At 42.4% G+C, this 16,534-nt stretch overlaps 1 protein-coding gene across 8 annotated transcripts in view; it reads right to left on the reverse strand.

Annotated features, from left to right (window-relative positions):
• The window catches only part of BBS5 (Bardet-Biedl syndrome 5), a 34,358-nt gene extending 27,429 nt beyond the window's left edge, over positions 1-6,929 (reverse strand). For 5 of the 8 annotated variants that reach the window (XM_080669214.1, XM_080669209.1, XM_080669216.1 and 2 more), the window contains exons 1-2: positions 6,447-6,583; positions 2,447-2,529 (exon numbers count right to left, since the gene is read on the reverse strand). In XM_080669214.1, the coding sequence (XP_080525340.1) occupies positions 2,447-2,529; positions 6,447-6,505 (142 nt within the window). In that variant the 5' untranslated portion in view covers positions 6,506-6,583. Of the gene's footprint in view, positions 1-2,446; positions 2,530-6,231 lie in introns of all 8 variants that reach the window. The other 3 variants (XM_080669210.1, XM_080669212.1, XM_080669211.1) reach the window with 3 other exon arrangements.
• Positions 6,930-16,534: the final 9,605 nt, after the last annotated feature.

The raw sequence follows: 16,534 nt of genomic DNA on the forward strand, positions 1-16,534 counted from the left end.
AATTAGAATAATTGAGGTTTCTATACAAAAGGATTTATTACAAAGGTACGGGTAGGTAGTCAGGACCATAAGTAAATATAGCAGATCTATACCACCCCAGGCCCAGAGGGACAAGGATAGAGAGCAGTTAACCAAATGAAGGAACAAGGTCTTAAAGAGCCAAATGTATTGAGAGGAAAGAACGTGGGGAATAAACACCCAGACTGCCCTCTCCTGCCTCCCTTTGATCTTCTGCCTTGGTTTTTCCAACCAGAAGCTAGAGTGCACAAGGAGGCCTTTGATGTAGTCTATACAGTTTCTCAGGAGAAAGGAGAAAGGGTGGAGAAGGTGCTGAGTCTGGAGGGACAAATAAAGGACAGTAGCGCTTGCAAGAAAGGTTGTTTGTGGTTAAAGAGTTTGCCTTATAAAACCATTGACCAACTCTGATTATCTATTTTTCTGTTCTTGGTACATCTCCTACAAGTCTCCAGCATTCTTATGTTGCCTTTGTCCTGCTAAAGGACCCCATCGTACAAATCCAAACCCAGTATTCCAAGCATAGTCTTTTCTTCCTGTCTTCCCAAACACCAAAATATAATTTTCCCTGTTTCTCTTAACCTTCCAAACACTGAAATATAGCTGTTTCATTCTCATATAGCATCAGTGCACAAAGCTAATCTGATAATTCCATGTCAGAGTATTTACAGTTGAAGTGGATTAAATGTGCTAATCTTTTGGGATATTTATAGTTTTAATATGGGGCTTCTGAACTTGAGAGTGACTTAGATTGGTTATTTTCACACTTCTGGAAAGGAGGGGAAAGAGATAGCTAGAAGACAGGATTCTTCTCCCCTCTCCACTTTTTAAAAATCCTCACACGAGGATATGTTTTTAAAAAAATCGATTTTACAGAAGAGGAAGGAGGAGAGAGAGAGAAACATCGATGTGATAAACATTAATCGGTTGCCTCCTGTACTCGCTCCAACCAGGGATAAAACCCGCAACCTAGATATGTGTCCTGACCTGGTATCAAACCCTCATCCTCTTGGTGTACAGGATGATGCTCCAACAACTGAGCCACCTGGCCAGGGCCCCTTCTTTTTTTCACTTTCTTATTAGCCAGAAGCTCTGTACACTCCTGTAAAATTCCATTTTCTGAGCAATTGTTTCTGAGGTGTGTTATTTTTATTAACAGTAAGATTTCTGGCCAGGAAGATGTTTTTCCTCCTTACCTCAAAGTGTTAGTATAGGGTACTGCACTCAGTGAGTACCCTTAGTCTTTGTTTTGACTAGTGGATGGAATGTCACATAAGAACTCCTGCCAATCTGTATGAGACCAAAACTTTCTATTGGCAGCTTCCTTAAGTTAATTCAGGTTCTTTCAAGATCTGACCATCTAGAGATTATTATTCCATCCCCAAAGGCACACACTAAGACTTCTTGTTTGCTACTAGATCTTGATACCTCATGCTCACCTGGTCTTGGCGTATACTAGGAAGCATTTCAGAAATGTGATCTAAGCATTTCTTTAATGATGGGCTCTCGCTATTGACAGGATCCACCTGTAGCTGGTGATGATGCTAGGTTCTCCTCACAGAGAAGGCTCAGAGAGGAATCAGCCACTCAAATGCTGCAGTGATCATGTTATGCCTGTAATGGTAACTGTTCTAGCTCTAGGATTTACTGATCCTTCTTACTTGAATGAGGTCTGCTCCTTTTCCTCACTTTTTCTCTTCAATAAGAGGGTTATATCCCACCCTACTAAACCTCCTCTCCCCACAAACATCTTTTTAGATACACTAAGCTGCCCACTCCTTATTTCCTATTTTTTATCTTGAAGAACAGTAGTGATGCATCTAACACCTCTGACCACTGGTCATTGGCTCCATACAGTTGCTTGGGAAAATTTGTTTTGGGAGGGACTCGAGAGTTCAGCTCTGTTGCTCCTCAGCGACATGCACAGACGTCTCACACAGTATTTTCTGTACTTAACCTATAACTAGACTTCATAATACAGCACTGAATTTGCTCTCCACATGTCCATCTCTAGGTGTCAGTCTTAGGGGATTGTGCATTACTCTTGGATTTCTTAAAAGGAAGCATAGCTCCATGAAGCATAGCTATGGCCTATTTATGTTCTACTACCCTCATTCTTTTCTTGGGGGAGGCAGATCCAAAAGTCAGAACTATCCCATGACACTTGCAAACAAAGCTCCTGGACTTTTAACAGCTACATTGGATGAAGCTGATGTCAGAATCAGGGCTTACCGAAGGACCAGAGTTCTGAGCGAAGAACCTGTATCCCTGGCTATAGGTTTAATACCTATCCTTTCTTCCATTTCAGTATGAGGAAAGTCTTATGTGGATTTAACGCTCCCACTCTCAGAATTACATATAGTGCTTTTCATATCTTATTCTCCATCTAATATAAACCAGAAATATAAAATGTATTAGATAATATACTCACCTCTATCCCCATTATTTCCTTTGGTGTCTTCAATTGAATCTAAACAATCAATAAGGACTTCTCCAGGTCTTGTTTTCATTTGTCTAAAATAAATATAAATACTTTAATTTTAAAGCTATAATACACCCACTTGAATCTAGTTAGGGAGAAAAAAGACATCCTATCTAATAAAAGAGTAATATGCAAATCAACTGTACCTCCACTATACCCACCAGCCACGCCCACCAGCCAATCAGGAGCGAGTATGCAAATTTACCCAACCAAGATGGCTGTGGCCACAGAGAGCAGGAGGGAGGCTTGGGTTTCCCTGGCAATGGAGGAAACCAAGCTTTCTGCTTGCCCGTGCCAGGCCCAGGCCTCCACTCCAGGCTACAAAGTTTCAATTATAGAAGATACATAAATCCAAACAGAAATGGCGGCAGCCACGGAGCTGGAGAGAGCAGGAGGCTACGGTTGCCCCTGGCAATGGAGGAAGCCAAGCTTTTGCAGCCCTGGCCTGCTTTGGCCTCCGCTTAAGGCTACAAAGTTTCAATTATAGAAGATAAATAAATCCCAACAGAAATGGCTGCTGCCACGGAGCAAGCAGAAGGCTTGGCTCCGCTCCAGGCTACAAAGTTTCAATTGTAGAAGATAAATAAATCCCAGATACCAGGTCCTCCGCTTGGGTCACCGGGGGGCGTGGCCGGCCTGCAAACCACCATAGGCCCCTTGCTCAGGCTGCCCCACGCCCCAAGGGAACCCCCACTCTTATCCGGGACACCCTTCAGGACAAACCAGCTGGCCCCTACCTGTGCACCAGACCTCTATCCTATCTAATAAAAGAGTAATATGCAGATTGACCATCACTCCAACACACAAGATGGCTGCCCCCACGTGGTCAAAGATCCTGCCCCCATGTGGACACAAGATAGCCACCACACGATGGCCAGCAGGGGAGGGAAGTTGGGAGGGACCAGGACTGCAAGGGAGGGCAGTTGGGGGCAATCAAGCCTGCAGGGGAGGGCAATTAGGGGTGACCAGGCTGGCAGAGGAGGGAAGTTGGGGGTGATCGGGCCTGCAGGGAAGAACAGTTGGGGAGGACCCAGGCCTGCAGGGGAGGGCAGTTAGGGGGTACCAGGCCTGCAGGGGAGGGCAGTTAGGGGTGACCAGGCCAGCAGGAGAGGGCAGTTAGGGGTGACCAGGCCTGCAGGGGAGGGCAGTTAGGGGCAAACAGGCTGGCAGGGGAGCAGTTAGGCATCAATCAGGCTGTCAGGGGAGTGGTTAGGGGGTGATCAGGCGGGCAGGCAGAAGCGGTTAGGGACAATCAGGAAGGCAGGCAGGCGAGCAGTTGCGAGCCAGCAGTCCTGGATTGTGAGAGGGATGTCCGACTGCCCCTTTAGGCCCGATCCCACTTATTAGATAGGACAGAGGTCTGGTCCACTGGGATCAGGCCTAAACAGGCAGTCCGACATCCCTCGAGGGGTCCCAGTTGGAGAGGGTGGGAATTTCGTGCACTGGGCCTCTAGTATACCTATAAAATAGCCAAGAGTATTAGGATACAGTACCAAATGCTCATGCATTGAAAATAAGGTATTCAAAAACTTCAAGAACCTAGTGATAAGTGTGACTGGAATGACCAGCACATGTAGAGCAGCCAGAACTAGAAGGAGAGGTAGGACTTGGAGGGGAAGGAAAGGGGAGAAAGAGTTGGGAGAGAGGGAGAGAGGCACAGGAATAAGAAACGATAAGGGAATGTGAAGAAACTGGCCTGGCTGGAGAAGAAGGTCTATATTGAGAGGTAGTGAGAAATATAGTTGGGTTAGGAAGTAAGAACTAGATTACAGAGAACTGGAGAACCATAAATGCTAGTCAGATAGGAAAGGGCCTTAACCTGTGGACAGTGGAGAACCCCCAGAGGTTTCTGAATAGAGAAAAGTATGGAAGCAAAGCAAAGCATCATCATGACTTTGTAAACAATTAGAAACAGGAGACAAAAGAAAGTAATGAAGAATAGTTTGCTGATAGAACGCATTCCAGTATATCAAAGAAAACAACAAAAAACAAAACCTAGCAGAATATGTAGGAGAGTCTTCTAACACATTCTCCATAGAACCAACTCAATTACTTATTGAAAACACAGATATGGTCATATCACTTTCCTGCTCCAGTCTTCCATGGTACCCGACTGCCTGAAAAATGAAGTCCAAAATCCCCAGTTGAACATTTCACAATCTGTAATCTATTTTTCTATTTGTACCTATCTCCACCTTCTACCTACCAGACATTGCCTTCTCGCCAATGAGGTTTATATTTCTAAGACTCTGCCTTTTTTCTTTTTCTTTCTGGAATACTTTCCTCGTGTTTTCCTTGACTAGGCTCTGACCATTTTTCAGAGCTCAATTCAAATATTATTTATTTTTTGAGGCCTTTCCCAGGCAGAATCAACTATTCTGTTTCTACAGTTCCCCAACTTTTTGTTCATGTTTTTTGGATAGTATTTATCACATTTTTAAAAACAGTTGTCAATGTATATCTCCTGCACTAGAATGGGGGTAGGGAAGGGAGATAAATAATTTCCTATTATTTTGTATCTCTAGCTATTAGCACAATAACCAGAACATAGCAAGCATCTGTTAACTGTTTAATAACTAAAACTATTCATGAAATGGATGTTTTCTTGGATCAAGAATCCCCCAAGAATAACAGAAAAAATTATAGAATGTGTGTAATATGTAACTATGGTTTATAATTTCATAAATTCTCTTCCCTTTTAACTCCTTAAAGGTTCTTTTTAAAATATTTTTTTTATTGATTTCAGAGAGGAAGGGAGGAGGAGAGATAGAAACATCAATGAGAATCATTGATCAGCTGCCTCCTGCACGCCCCCTAGTGGGGATGAGCCTGCAACCTGGGCATGTGCCCTTGACCAAGGATCGAACCTGGGTCCCTTCAGTCTACAGGCGGATGCTCTATCCAGTGAGCCAAACCGGGTAGGGCTCCTTAAAGGTTCTAAGATCATGCTAGAATTATATAGTCACGAATAAGTCTTGAAAGTTAACATTTCACTTTTCCACCTATTAGTAATTAGGTTCTGTTCATGATAAGGAATCATAAGTGGCTAATAAGTCCCACGTCATTAACCCAAGAACCTTAGCTTTACTGTTTTCCAACATTTAATATCCAAATGGGCATTTTTCCTGGACTTTTGGGCAAGAGATTTCTAACTCTTCTCAACTCTTCTCTCTTTAAAGCATGAAATCTTTTAAAAACTTCTGTTTGAGAGACTCCAAAAGGGGCTCCTTACAGGGGCCCTCAAACTATGGCCCGCCAGGTGCCGCTGCCTGCCTGCTTAGCAGCCGACTTGTGCTGGGCCTCAGAGCTCATAGGAATTTGTTCATTTTTTATTTTTTTTTAAACTATAGTCCGGCCCTCCAACGGTCTGAGGGACAGTGAACTGGCCCCCTGTGTAAAAAGTTTGAGGACCCCTGAACGGAGGCTTACCACTAAATAGTTTGCGTGGTTAGAGTTTTGGAGGATGCTTACTCCCACCTCCTTCATTTTACTGACAGAAGACTCAAGCATTGAACGGCAGTCATTTATCTAAGGGTTCACAATGAGTGTCGTTATTCTAGGCCTAGTTTTAGAACCCCCCCTTTCCTGCGTCCACACGAACTTCCTCCCACCATACGAAACTGCCACCCCAAGCTCGCTTGGGTGTACTGGACGCCCGGGTCCTGCGTGGTCCCCGCGGGGTTTGGGCTCAGCTCCCATAGGTCCCCGGGCCAGGGACCGCTTGGGCTCGAAACCTTGTAGTTTAGACGCGTATGGCTGTAACGCCGGCCTCGGCAGCGCCGCAGTGTCCGGCCAATCTAGGGTTTCCCGGGGTGCCCATACAGGCTTAAACCCACTGGCACCCTCGCCCGGGCCGCAGCTGTGGGGGTGCAGGCTCCGCCCGCTGGTCCGGAACGTGCCGCGGCGCCCTCTAGGGGCTCTTGGCCGCTGTGGAATATCCGGGACTCACTGCGAGGACACGTCGAAGCGGACGTCCCGGTCCTCCCAAAGCGCGTCCAGCACCGACATGGTGACCGAGGCCCGCGCGGGCCCTCTCCACAGAGGTGGAGGCTGAGCGGCGCCTCGCCGGCTCCAAGGCAACGGGACGCCTCTGTCGCTACGTCTACGGCAGGCCCCGAGGTCCAAGCTTTGCTGAGGTAGGCGCGCGCTTTCCCCGGCCCCGTCGCGTCATTAAGCGGATTGGAGGCTCCAGGCAGGGTTCAGCGGCTCAGATTCGCCGCGCTGGTCCCTGGAACGTGTGCTGACCTCTGAATGACCGTCCTGGCTTCCAAACACACATGCTTAGGCATTCCTCCTCACCCCGGTTTCTCTACACTGCCAAAAAATTTAGACTTAAAACTCTAAATTCCCTTCCTGGCCCCTCTGGGATCTGGCCGGCCCAACCTAGGACCTCATGCCACTTTCGCTCCTTTTGCCTACCCTCCAGCCAGGCAGGGCTCAGAGCCTTTGGAGTGCCCCTTTTCTGTGTGGAACTCTGTTTCCTCAGATCTCGGCATGGCCCGCCCTTTGTCTCTTAAGTCTCAGCTCAAATGTCCACTGAGGGGTCCCTGATCCTTCCTCCACGCTACTGCGAGCATCCTGAGGACCCGGCCTGATCTTTGAACATTGCCTAATGCAGGCACTCAATAAATACTTTTTGAATAAATCAATGTGCTTTCCTTCCCTCAATTCATAATATTTTTTTCTTTTCCTTTTTTTTTGAGTTTAGACATTTAATTATGCATATTCCGTTTACATGAATTCCAAAGAATGGAACATGAGCCTATTTTCCCACCCTAGGTTTCTACCCCTATCTTGCTCACTTGCTAGCTTTTTTTTTTTTTTTTAAATATTTCCATCAATTTCAGAGAGGAAGGGAGAGGGAGAGAAAGATAGGAACATCAGTGATGAGAGAGAATCACCGATTGGCTGCCCCACAGGGGCGATTGAACCCACAACCTGGGAACATGCCCTTACGGGAATCAAATTGTGACCTCCTGGTTCATAGGTTGCCGCTCAACCAATGAGCCATGCGGCAGGGCCTAGCTGTGTTTTCTGATCCATCAGGGTCAAATCCAACATTAGCCCAGATGGATGTCAGAATTGTTATATGCCAGTGACTCATTTTTATCTTTCATTTGCCCCCCCCCTTTTAATGTTTAATTTTTTAATTTTTATTTTAGAGAGAGAGGAAGAGAGAGAGAGAGATCTATTTGTTGTCCACTTATTTATGCATTCATTGATTGATTCTTATTTATGCCCTGATCGGGGATCAAACCCACAACCTTGGCATATGGGTACTATGGAGGGTGGGGTGAAGTTGGAGTGGGTGGAGTCTGTGTAAGCGTTTCTCTAGAACAATAGTGACATCTGGTGGCAAATTCTTAGACTATATTAAATGGTGGGTGTGGATTCCCTATTTGAAGGCAAAAAGTACTATTAATCATTAATCAGACCCGGTTAAATAAGAATTTACTGAGTACCTACTATGCACTGGAACTATGCTAGTACTTTCATAGATATTATTTCTTTATATTATTTTATATTTCCCCCACATCACCAGGCACTAAATTAATTTTGCATGTAATAATGTCATAGAGCAGCTATGGCATCCGAACCCCTAAAATTGTATGCAAAATGTGTGTGTGTGTGTGTGTGTGTGTGTGTGTGTGTGTGTGTCTTTAGGTAAACAGGCCCTTAGCTTTTATAATATGCTCACATGGATTCCATGCTCCCATGACACTTGACATTGCTACCTAACTATATGTTTCTAACAATGCCGCTATGATATACTTTGGACTAGCTTCATCAATCTCTTTTTCTCTGGAAGTTGCCATTTCTTCTGGCAAACCACATTCACCTTAGGTTAAAAAAACTTTAAGCCCTAACCGGTTTGGCTCAGTGGATAGAGCATTGGCCTGCGGACTGAAGGGTCCCAGGTTGGATTCCGGTCAAGGGCATGTACCTTGGTTGTGGGCACATCCCCAGTAGGGGGTGTGCAGGAGGCAGCTGATCGATGTTTCTCTCTCATCGATGTTTCTGGCTCTCTATCCCTCTCCCTTCCTCTCTGTAAAAAATCAATAAAAAAAACCAATTTTAAATGAGTTGAATGAAAAAAGGAAAGAAAGGTAAACAAAACAAAAAGGCAAGATGAATACAGTTAGGTAGCATTGCAACATTGCACAGTGGAGAGAACATTGGAATATCAGTAAGTCCAAATCCATTACTTCTGCCCATCTGAGCTTAGTCAAGTTAGCTGACCTTTGAGTCTCAGTTTCCTCATCTGTGAAATGGAAATACTGATATCAGAGAATTGTTATAAGTACTGAGTGATGGTGATGAGTTTTTAGATACAACCAAAAGTGCTATCCATGAAAGAAAAAAAGTGATAAGTTGGACTTTATTGAAGTTAAAAACTCCTGCTATGCAAAAGAGACAGTTAAGAGAATAAAAAGACAAGCCACAGTCTGAGAAAATATCTGCAAAACACATGTCTGATAAAGGATTTGAATTTAAAATGTAGAGAATCCACTGAGAAAACATATGCTTATAAGTTTAATAATGATAATTTATTATACAAACAAATTTTATTTATAGCATTTATATTTTTCTTAATTATAAAATGATACACACAGTCACCATGGAAAACAGAAAAATTAGAGAAAAATATCCAATTCATCCCATTAATAATTGCTAACATTTTAATATATTTCTTTCATTTTGATACCATTAGTTGGCTGATGTTTAAAGTTATCCTATTTCTTCAACCTCAGGGAGCCTTGATTTCTATCAAGAAGGAGGGCCCCCTTTCCAACACTGAAGTGTAGAATGTTAAATTCTGGTCCATAAGATGACATCAGCCAAGCTCTGTAGCCATATCTGGGTCCGGCTTAGAAAGAGAAGGCGGATACACTCCTCTGGAGTGTGCTTTTTAGCCTCTCCTGCCTCTGAACAGATCTTGTTTGTGTTTGGGTGTGTGCACATGGATAAGTGAGAGTGAGTGAGTGAGTGAGCAGGCACATACATTAGGAAAGAAAGAGGGCTGAGAGTCCATGGCTGAGGCTTAGTGATTGCCCTGCTGGCTGCCCGCTAGCCAGAATGGCTCTGAGAAGCTGTTGGCTGGGGCTTTTGCCATATATTTAGAACATTTTTATTGAAATATAACATAAATATAGAAAAATGTGCAAATTATAAGTATACAACTAGAATTTTCAATCTGAATGTACCCAGTTCAAGAAGTATTACCCGCACCCCAGAAACCCCCTTCCTTCCAGCGACTACCTGCACCAATGAGTGACGACTTCTAATACCATCGATTGTTTTTGTTTGCTAAACAGACTTTTTCTTTCTAATGGACTTGTAAAGGGAATTATTATACCTTCATGAGAACTCAGAAAAGAGTAGAGTTGCAGCTGATGTAAATAACATGGAACCAGAGTTCCACCAAGGGGACGAGGCCTGTGGACTGATGTGGAAAGGCATCATTACAGCCGTGGCTTTTGGTATTGCAGCTTGGCTCTTTTAGATTCATTGGGATGTCACATGACCTCTGATTGAAGTCCTGTCCAATCCATGCCTGACCTACTGCTTTTTTTTATTATTGTTATTTTAAAAAGTTTTATTTATTGATTTTTGAGAGAGAGAAAGAGAGAGAGAGAGAGAGAGAGAGAGAGAGAGAGAGAGAGGAAAGGAGAGAGAAACATCGATTTGTTGTTCCACTTATTTATGCACTCATTGGTTGGTTCTTGTATGTGCCCTGACAGGGATGTAACCTGCAACCTTGGCATATTGAGACAATGCTTTAACCAACTACTAAGCTACCCGGCCAGGGCCCTGATCTACTGCTTTAAATCTTGCCCATATCAACACTGATCAGTTGCTTTAATTCACATCCTGCCAGACAGAATTAATCTCCATAGCCTGCTCCTTGTCCCAATCCTTGTCTGCTTGATGACTGCTAAGTTGCTGCCTGCCCTGATCCTGCCCACTATAACCTTAACTAGGCACTATTGTTCCTCTTTTGTAGCAAGACTTTAGAAAACTAGAGAATAAAATATAAGAAGAAAGAGTCAGAGAATTGAAAAGGATAGGAATGCATAGGTGTATTTCTTTTTGCTTTTGATAATTTTTAAGACATGGAACTTCCCAGTTACCTTGTCTAGACTAGAGCAAAGACCAAATCAGGAAAGTCAAAATATGTCTCAAACTTCATATTAGTCTATTTTTTTAAAGATGATATACTAACTCATACCACATAGATCAGAGTCAAAAGTTCCATATACATTCTTGTTAGAACTTATTTATCTATTCTCTGCACAATTTCAATTTTTTCACATGTTCTGCACATCTCCCCTGTTGCTGGTTGGAAATCTTCAAAACAGCCTAGAATGCTGTTTTGGGACAGTTAATGTTAGGAGGAGTCCTTGAGGATTTTGAAGGGTTTTATGTGTAATATACAACCTAATGAGTTGCAGGGAGTTGAAGACACACATAAGGTGAGTGTGATTTACAACATCCTTTATAATTTAGAATACAGGAGGTGGCGTTGGAAGAGACCTTAGAGGTTAAAGAGATCAATCTCCTACTCAGTGAAGTAATCCCTTTGACAATAACCTTGATAGATGGGTTTTTAACATCTGCTTGAATTTTTTTAATAATTTCCAGTGATGGGAAACTCACTGCTTATCGAGGCAGGTTATTTTATTTATTTCCAGTTTGAATGATCATAACACTCTTCTTTATAACTATTTAAGGTCTGCCTTTTTGCGACTACTTTCCAGGGAACCCAATTCTTTCCTCAGGAGTAATACAGATAAGACTTAATAAACTATTGGCCAAATTTTTGTATACAGTAAGAAAGTTACCACGTTATTCCTCTCTTCTCCAGGCTAAATAACTCAATTCTTTTCACCATCCCCTAACTAGCCCGGTCTCCTTCCTCTAGTGTTAATTTTTTTTTAAAATATATTTTATTGATTTTTTACAGAGAGGAAGGAAGAGGGATAGAGAGCTAGAAACATCGATGAGAGAGAAACATTGATCAGCTGCCTCCTGCACACCCCCCACTGGGGATGTGCCCGCAACCAAGTTACGTGCCCTTGACCGGACTCGAACCTGGGACCTTTCAGTCCGCAGGCCGACGCTCTATCCACTGAGCCAAACCGGTTTTGGCCTCTAGTGTTAATTTTTATCAATGTCTCAAACAGGACACTAGACATCTACAGTATTTTAATTGTATGAAGTCTAATCAACTTTTTCTTTTATAGATTGAGTTTTCAGTGTCATGTCCAAGAAGTGTGCCTAACCTCAGACCACAAATCTCTTTATATATATATATTTTTGGGGGCATTGTTTAGTTTTATGCTTTACATTTAGATCTACAACCCATTTCGAGTTAATCTTGTAACATGGTTCAACATATGGGTTGGAGGGTTTTTGTTTTTTGTTTTGCATATGGATGCCCAGTTGTTCCAACATCATTTGTTGAAAAAAACAAACACACATAAAACTACAAAAAACCAACTATTCTTTCTCCCAGGAAATTCTTTTGCATCTTTGTCAAAGTCAATATATGTGTGATTTTTATTTTTGGACTCTATTTTGTTCTTTTCCTTTGCCAATAATACTCTCTCTGGATTATTGTAACTTTGTAGTAAATCTTAAAATAGACTGGTATGATCCCTCCAACTTAATACTTCTTTTTCAAAGTTGTTGTGGCTATTCTAGTTCTTTTCTTCTTTTTCTTTTTCTGCAAAAAGCTTTATTGTTTCATTTAGTTCAATGCATGGAAGTGGGTTTCATGGTGGTTAAAAGAGTGGCTAGTGGTTTCAGGGAGAGGCCCAGGCAAAAGCCAGACACCAGGGGAATGCAGAGGGGCCCCTGAAAGACCTCTAGGCTCCAAAAGCTCCTAGTTCTGCTTGAGGGTGAACCTTTCGAAGAGATACTTGTCCAGCCCAGACTGGGGGCCAGGCAGCCTGCAGAGGTGAGTTAGGTGGTTGTCCATCTTCTTGATGAGTTTCACCTCCTCATTCAGGAAGTGGTTCTCCAGGAAGTTACAGAGATGAGGGTTTGTGCAGGCAGAACCCAGGGCAGATCCAAAAGGATATTGGTAATTGTGTGTCTTTTCCCCTTTTCTTTTTATTGATCTTGCTAGTGGGTTTTCAATTTTATTAATCTTTTCAAAGAACTAGTTTTTGGTTTTATTTCCTCTAGTGAGTGCCTCAACCTCTCCTCCTCTCTTTTTTCGGTTTAATTAGTTTTAATATCATTGATATTTGCTTTTATTTTTATTAATTCTCTCCTTTTGTGTGCTTTCAGTTTACTCTTTCTCCGTTTTTTTTTTCTTTTTTAATTTATTAATTTTTTAGACAGAGGAAGGGAGAGGGAAAGACAGATAGAAACATCAATGATGAGCTGAAACCGGTTTGGCTCAGTGGATAGAGCATCAGCCTGTGGACTGAAGGGTCCCAGGTTCGATTCCAATCAGGGGCATGTACCTTGGTTGTGGGCACATCCCCAGTAGGGGGTGTGCAGGAGGCGGCTGATCGATGTTTCTCTCTCATCTATGTTTCTAAGTCTCTATCCCTCTCCCTTCCTCTCTGTAAAAAAATCAATAAAATATATTAAAAAAACACAAAACATCAATGATGAGAGAGAATCATTGATCAGCTGCCTCCTGCACGCCCCCTACTGGGGATCAAGCCTGCAACTTGGACATGTGCCCTGACCGGACCGTGACAGACTGGTTCATAGGTCAAAGCTCAATCACTGAGCCACACTGGCAGGGCAACCCTTTCTTTTTTAAATTAGTATTTCAATGGTTTATCTTTTTCCATGCTTTTACTTTTAACCTATCTATTGCTTATATTTGAAGTGAGTGTTCTGTAGACAGACTATAGTTGGGTCTTGTTTTTCATCCATTCTGACAGAGAGGGAAGACATTACATAAAGGAAAACGGTCTAGCCCAGCCAGAGTGGTTCAGTGGTTGAGCATCAACCTATAAACCAGGAGGTCAGGGCACATGCCTGGGTTGTGGGCTTGATCCCTACTAAGGGATGTGCAGGAAGCAGCCGATCAATGATTTTCTATCATCCTTGGTGTCTCTATCTCTCTCTCCCTCTCTGAACTCAATAAAAATATGTTTTTAAAAAGAAGAGGGTCCCTTCACCCAGAAAATGTAACAATAGTAAATGGGTAATGCCTAACAAAGTTTTAAAATACATGAAGCAAACAATGGTAAAACTGGTAGGATCACAGACAAATCCATAACTATTGTTGGAGGGTTCTCCCCTCTTCTCAGTAATCAATAGAACAAGTAGACAACATATCATGAACTTCGAGTACCCAGTTTGGTGCAGGCTGTAATTTCTTACCAGCCCACTGTGGGTTGTGCTCCAATGTCAGTTTACCTGTTAAACTGTAGTGCTAATTGGATCTGTCTGTGTCTGTGCTAATCAATGGCCAGCTGAGGAGCTGAACCTATCCACATTTCAGTTGTCAAATCTTTTTGGTATACCATTGAGGGTCAGGTCCATGCATGTGCCACCCAGGGATGAATTCAGGAGTCTATAAACTACTCTATTGGGTTGCTTTTCCCAGCTCCTCCCTCTCTATGCTATCCCCAGAATTTACCGATTTCCTTGGGCTCCCCTTTTTGGTCCTCTAGGGCTTTTGGTTATCTGGGTCTGCCTCACACTTTCTATGATTGTGTGTGTGTCCAGGGTCAAGTGGTGGGAGAAGAGAGGGAGAAAAACAACAACAGGAGTTTGCACTACCTTTGGGGACCACACCTCCTCTGATAGGAGAAGAAGCTTTGGTACATCAGAATTTTAGGCACCTGTAGCCTTGCTGCCACCACTGTCATTGCTGCCACTGTGGCCATGGGATTGTCTGAGTTCTGGGGCATGATAGAGCAGTGAACAGAGAAACATGGTGAATTTCTCCTCTTGCTGAGTTTCAGGAATCTCCTTTCCCACTCCTTGAGTCAAAACTAGAAAGCTTCACCTGGCCGGCGTGGCTTAGTGGTTGAGTGTCGACCTATGAACCAGGAGGTCACGATTCAATTTCTGATCAGGGCACATGCCCTGGTTGTGGGCTAGATTCCCAGTGTGGGGCATGCAGAAGGCAGCCAATCAATGATTCTCTCTCATCATTGATGTTTCTATCTCTCTCTCCCTCTCTGAAATTATATATATATATATCACAAAAAACAAAAACTAGAAAGCTTCTCCTGGAGTACTCTGTCTGTCCCTAGATGCCTACTCCTGAGTTTCAGGCTGCCTTGAGTCCAGGCCAGAGATAGAAGGAATAACAAAGAAAATCAATACTGGTTAGTGATATTTCCAATTCTGGTCTTCTTTCCAAATCTTTCTGCCATTATTTATTTTTTAGTGTTCTCACACAGGTGCTCTATGCATTCTATTTAAGTATTATAGTTGTGTGGCTCAGGTAGATGATGGAGACTGTCATATCCTTTAAAAAAGTAGATTATTTCATGCTGGGAACACTCCTATTCTTCATTTGTGCTTTTTTTGAATATACATTTAGTGACATTAAATTGTGTCATATTGGTATTGACTATGATCCTTTTGATTCGTTTTTCATCTACTCATTGTTTTAATGTGTACAATTGTAATAACTAATAATTCCTTCTTTTAATATATCTTCAGGCAAGTCTTTGATTAAAACATTGACTAGGTTAAGACTAAGAAAAGAACTTGGGAAGAACGTCATAAAAGATCTATAGGTTTATTCATTAATTTATCCACTTTATTAAGTGCCTACTATATGCCAGGTACTTTCTAATGCCCTGGAGTATGGAAGCAAATAGGATAAAATCTGTTGACAAAGATCCAGAAAACAATGCACTTTGGCTAGTGCTCTTCAATCATCAGTGAATGCACTTAACTTTACTAACCCAAAACAAATGACTCTGGGTCAGGCTCTGTGATGCATAAAGAAGATATAGGAGTGAACAAATCAGTGACAATCTCTGTCATAAAGTTGTCAGTCTTATCTGTACTATCATGTTGCCTTGATTCTCTATTTTGCCTACCAGGCCATAATGAAAGACTTTGTCACATGACTTTATGAAATCCCTAACTTACATCAATGATCTATCCTGGATCTACCAATGTAGACATCCTATCAGAACTCCCTCCTCCCCCAGAGGTTAATCTGTGAAACTTGCTCTGATTTATCTCCAGTTTCTTTTCTAAGTGCTAATTCACTCTATGTTTAAACCAGTTTATTTTTTTTAGAGCTTAATATCAACTACTTGATAGAATCTAGGATCCAGATTTTCTCTTTCAAAAAAGCAAGATATTTGTTTATCTTTTTTTTTTCTAAAATATTTTTATTGATTTCAGAGAGGACTGGAGAAGGAGAGGGAGATAGAAACATCAATGATGAGAGAGAACTATCGATTGACTGCCTCCTGCACACCCCCCACTGGGGACCAAGCACGCAACCTGGGCATGTGCCCCTAACCTGAATCAAACCTGGGACCCTTCAGACTGCAGGCCGACGCTCCATCCACTGAGCCAAACTGGCCAGGACTATTTGTTTATCTTTAATTTTAAATACTCTCTACCAACTTAAACTTCTTCCAACCATTTTCCCTCTTGGTGGATCCCCCCTGTCTTCTATTTTCCATGTTTTCTCTGTTATTAGACTTTAGCTCTTTCTTTTCCTTTGGTTATATTTTCGCCTGTCTTAGGAGCTCTTTTAGAGGGAGGAAGTGGGTAACCACAGTCAGAGCAATAGATTTTTAGAGGCAAGAGAGAGCCAGAAAGATGATGAATCCTAATCCTGTTGCTATTATCTAGGCTTAGGGCTTACTCTGAATGTGGATGTTTGGTATTGGACTGATATTTATGAGTGGTATACACACTCCTGGTTTGAATGTGTTTCAAGGCTAGGGAAATGGATGCATATGGGACTGCAGGCAGAAAAAATTTATTTCAGGACACAGAATAATTTGAACAGAAATCATTCACATTTAAAAAATATGATAGTCCTGTTCTTATTAAGGGGAATTTCTCAGTGCCCCTAAAATC

Source organism: Plecotus auritus (genome assembly GCF_963455305.1).
Source record: "Plecotus auritus genome assembly, chromosome: 5".
Taxonomy (NCBI): Eukaryota; Metazoa; Chordata; class Mammalia; order Chiroptera; family Vespertilionidae; genus Plecotus; species Plecotus auritus.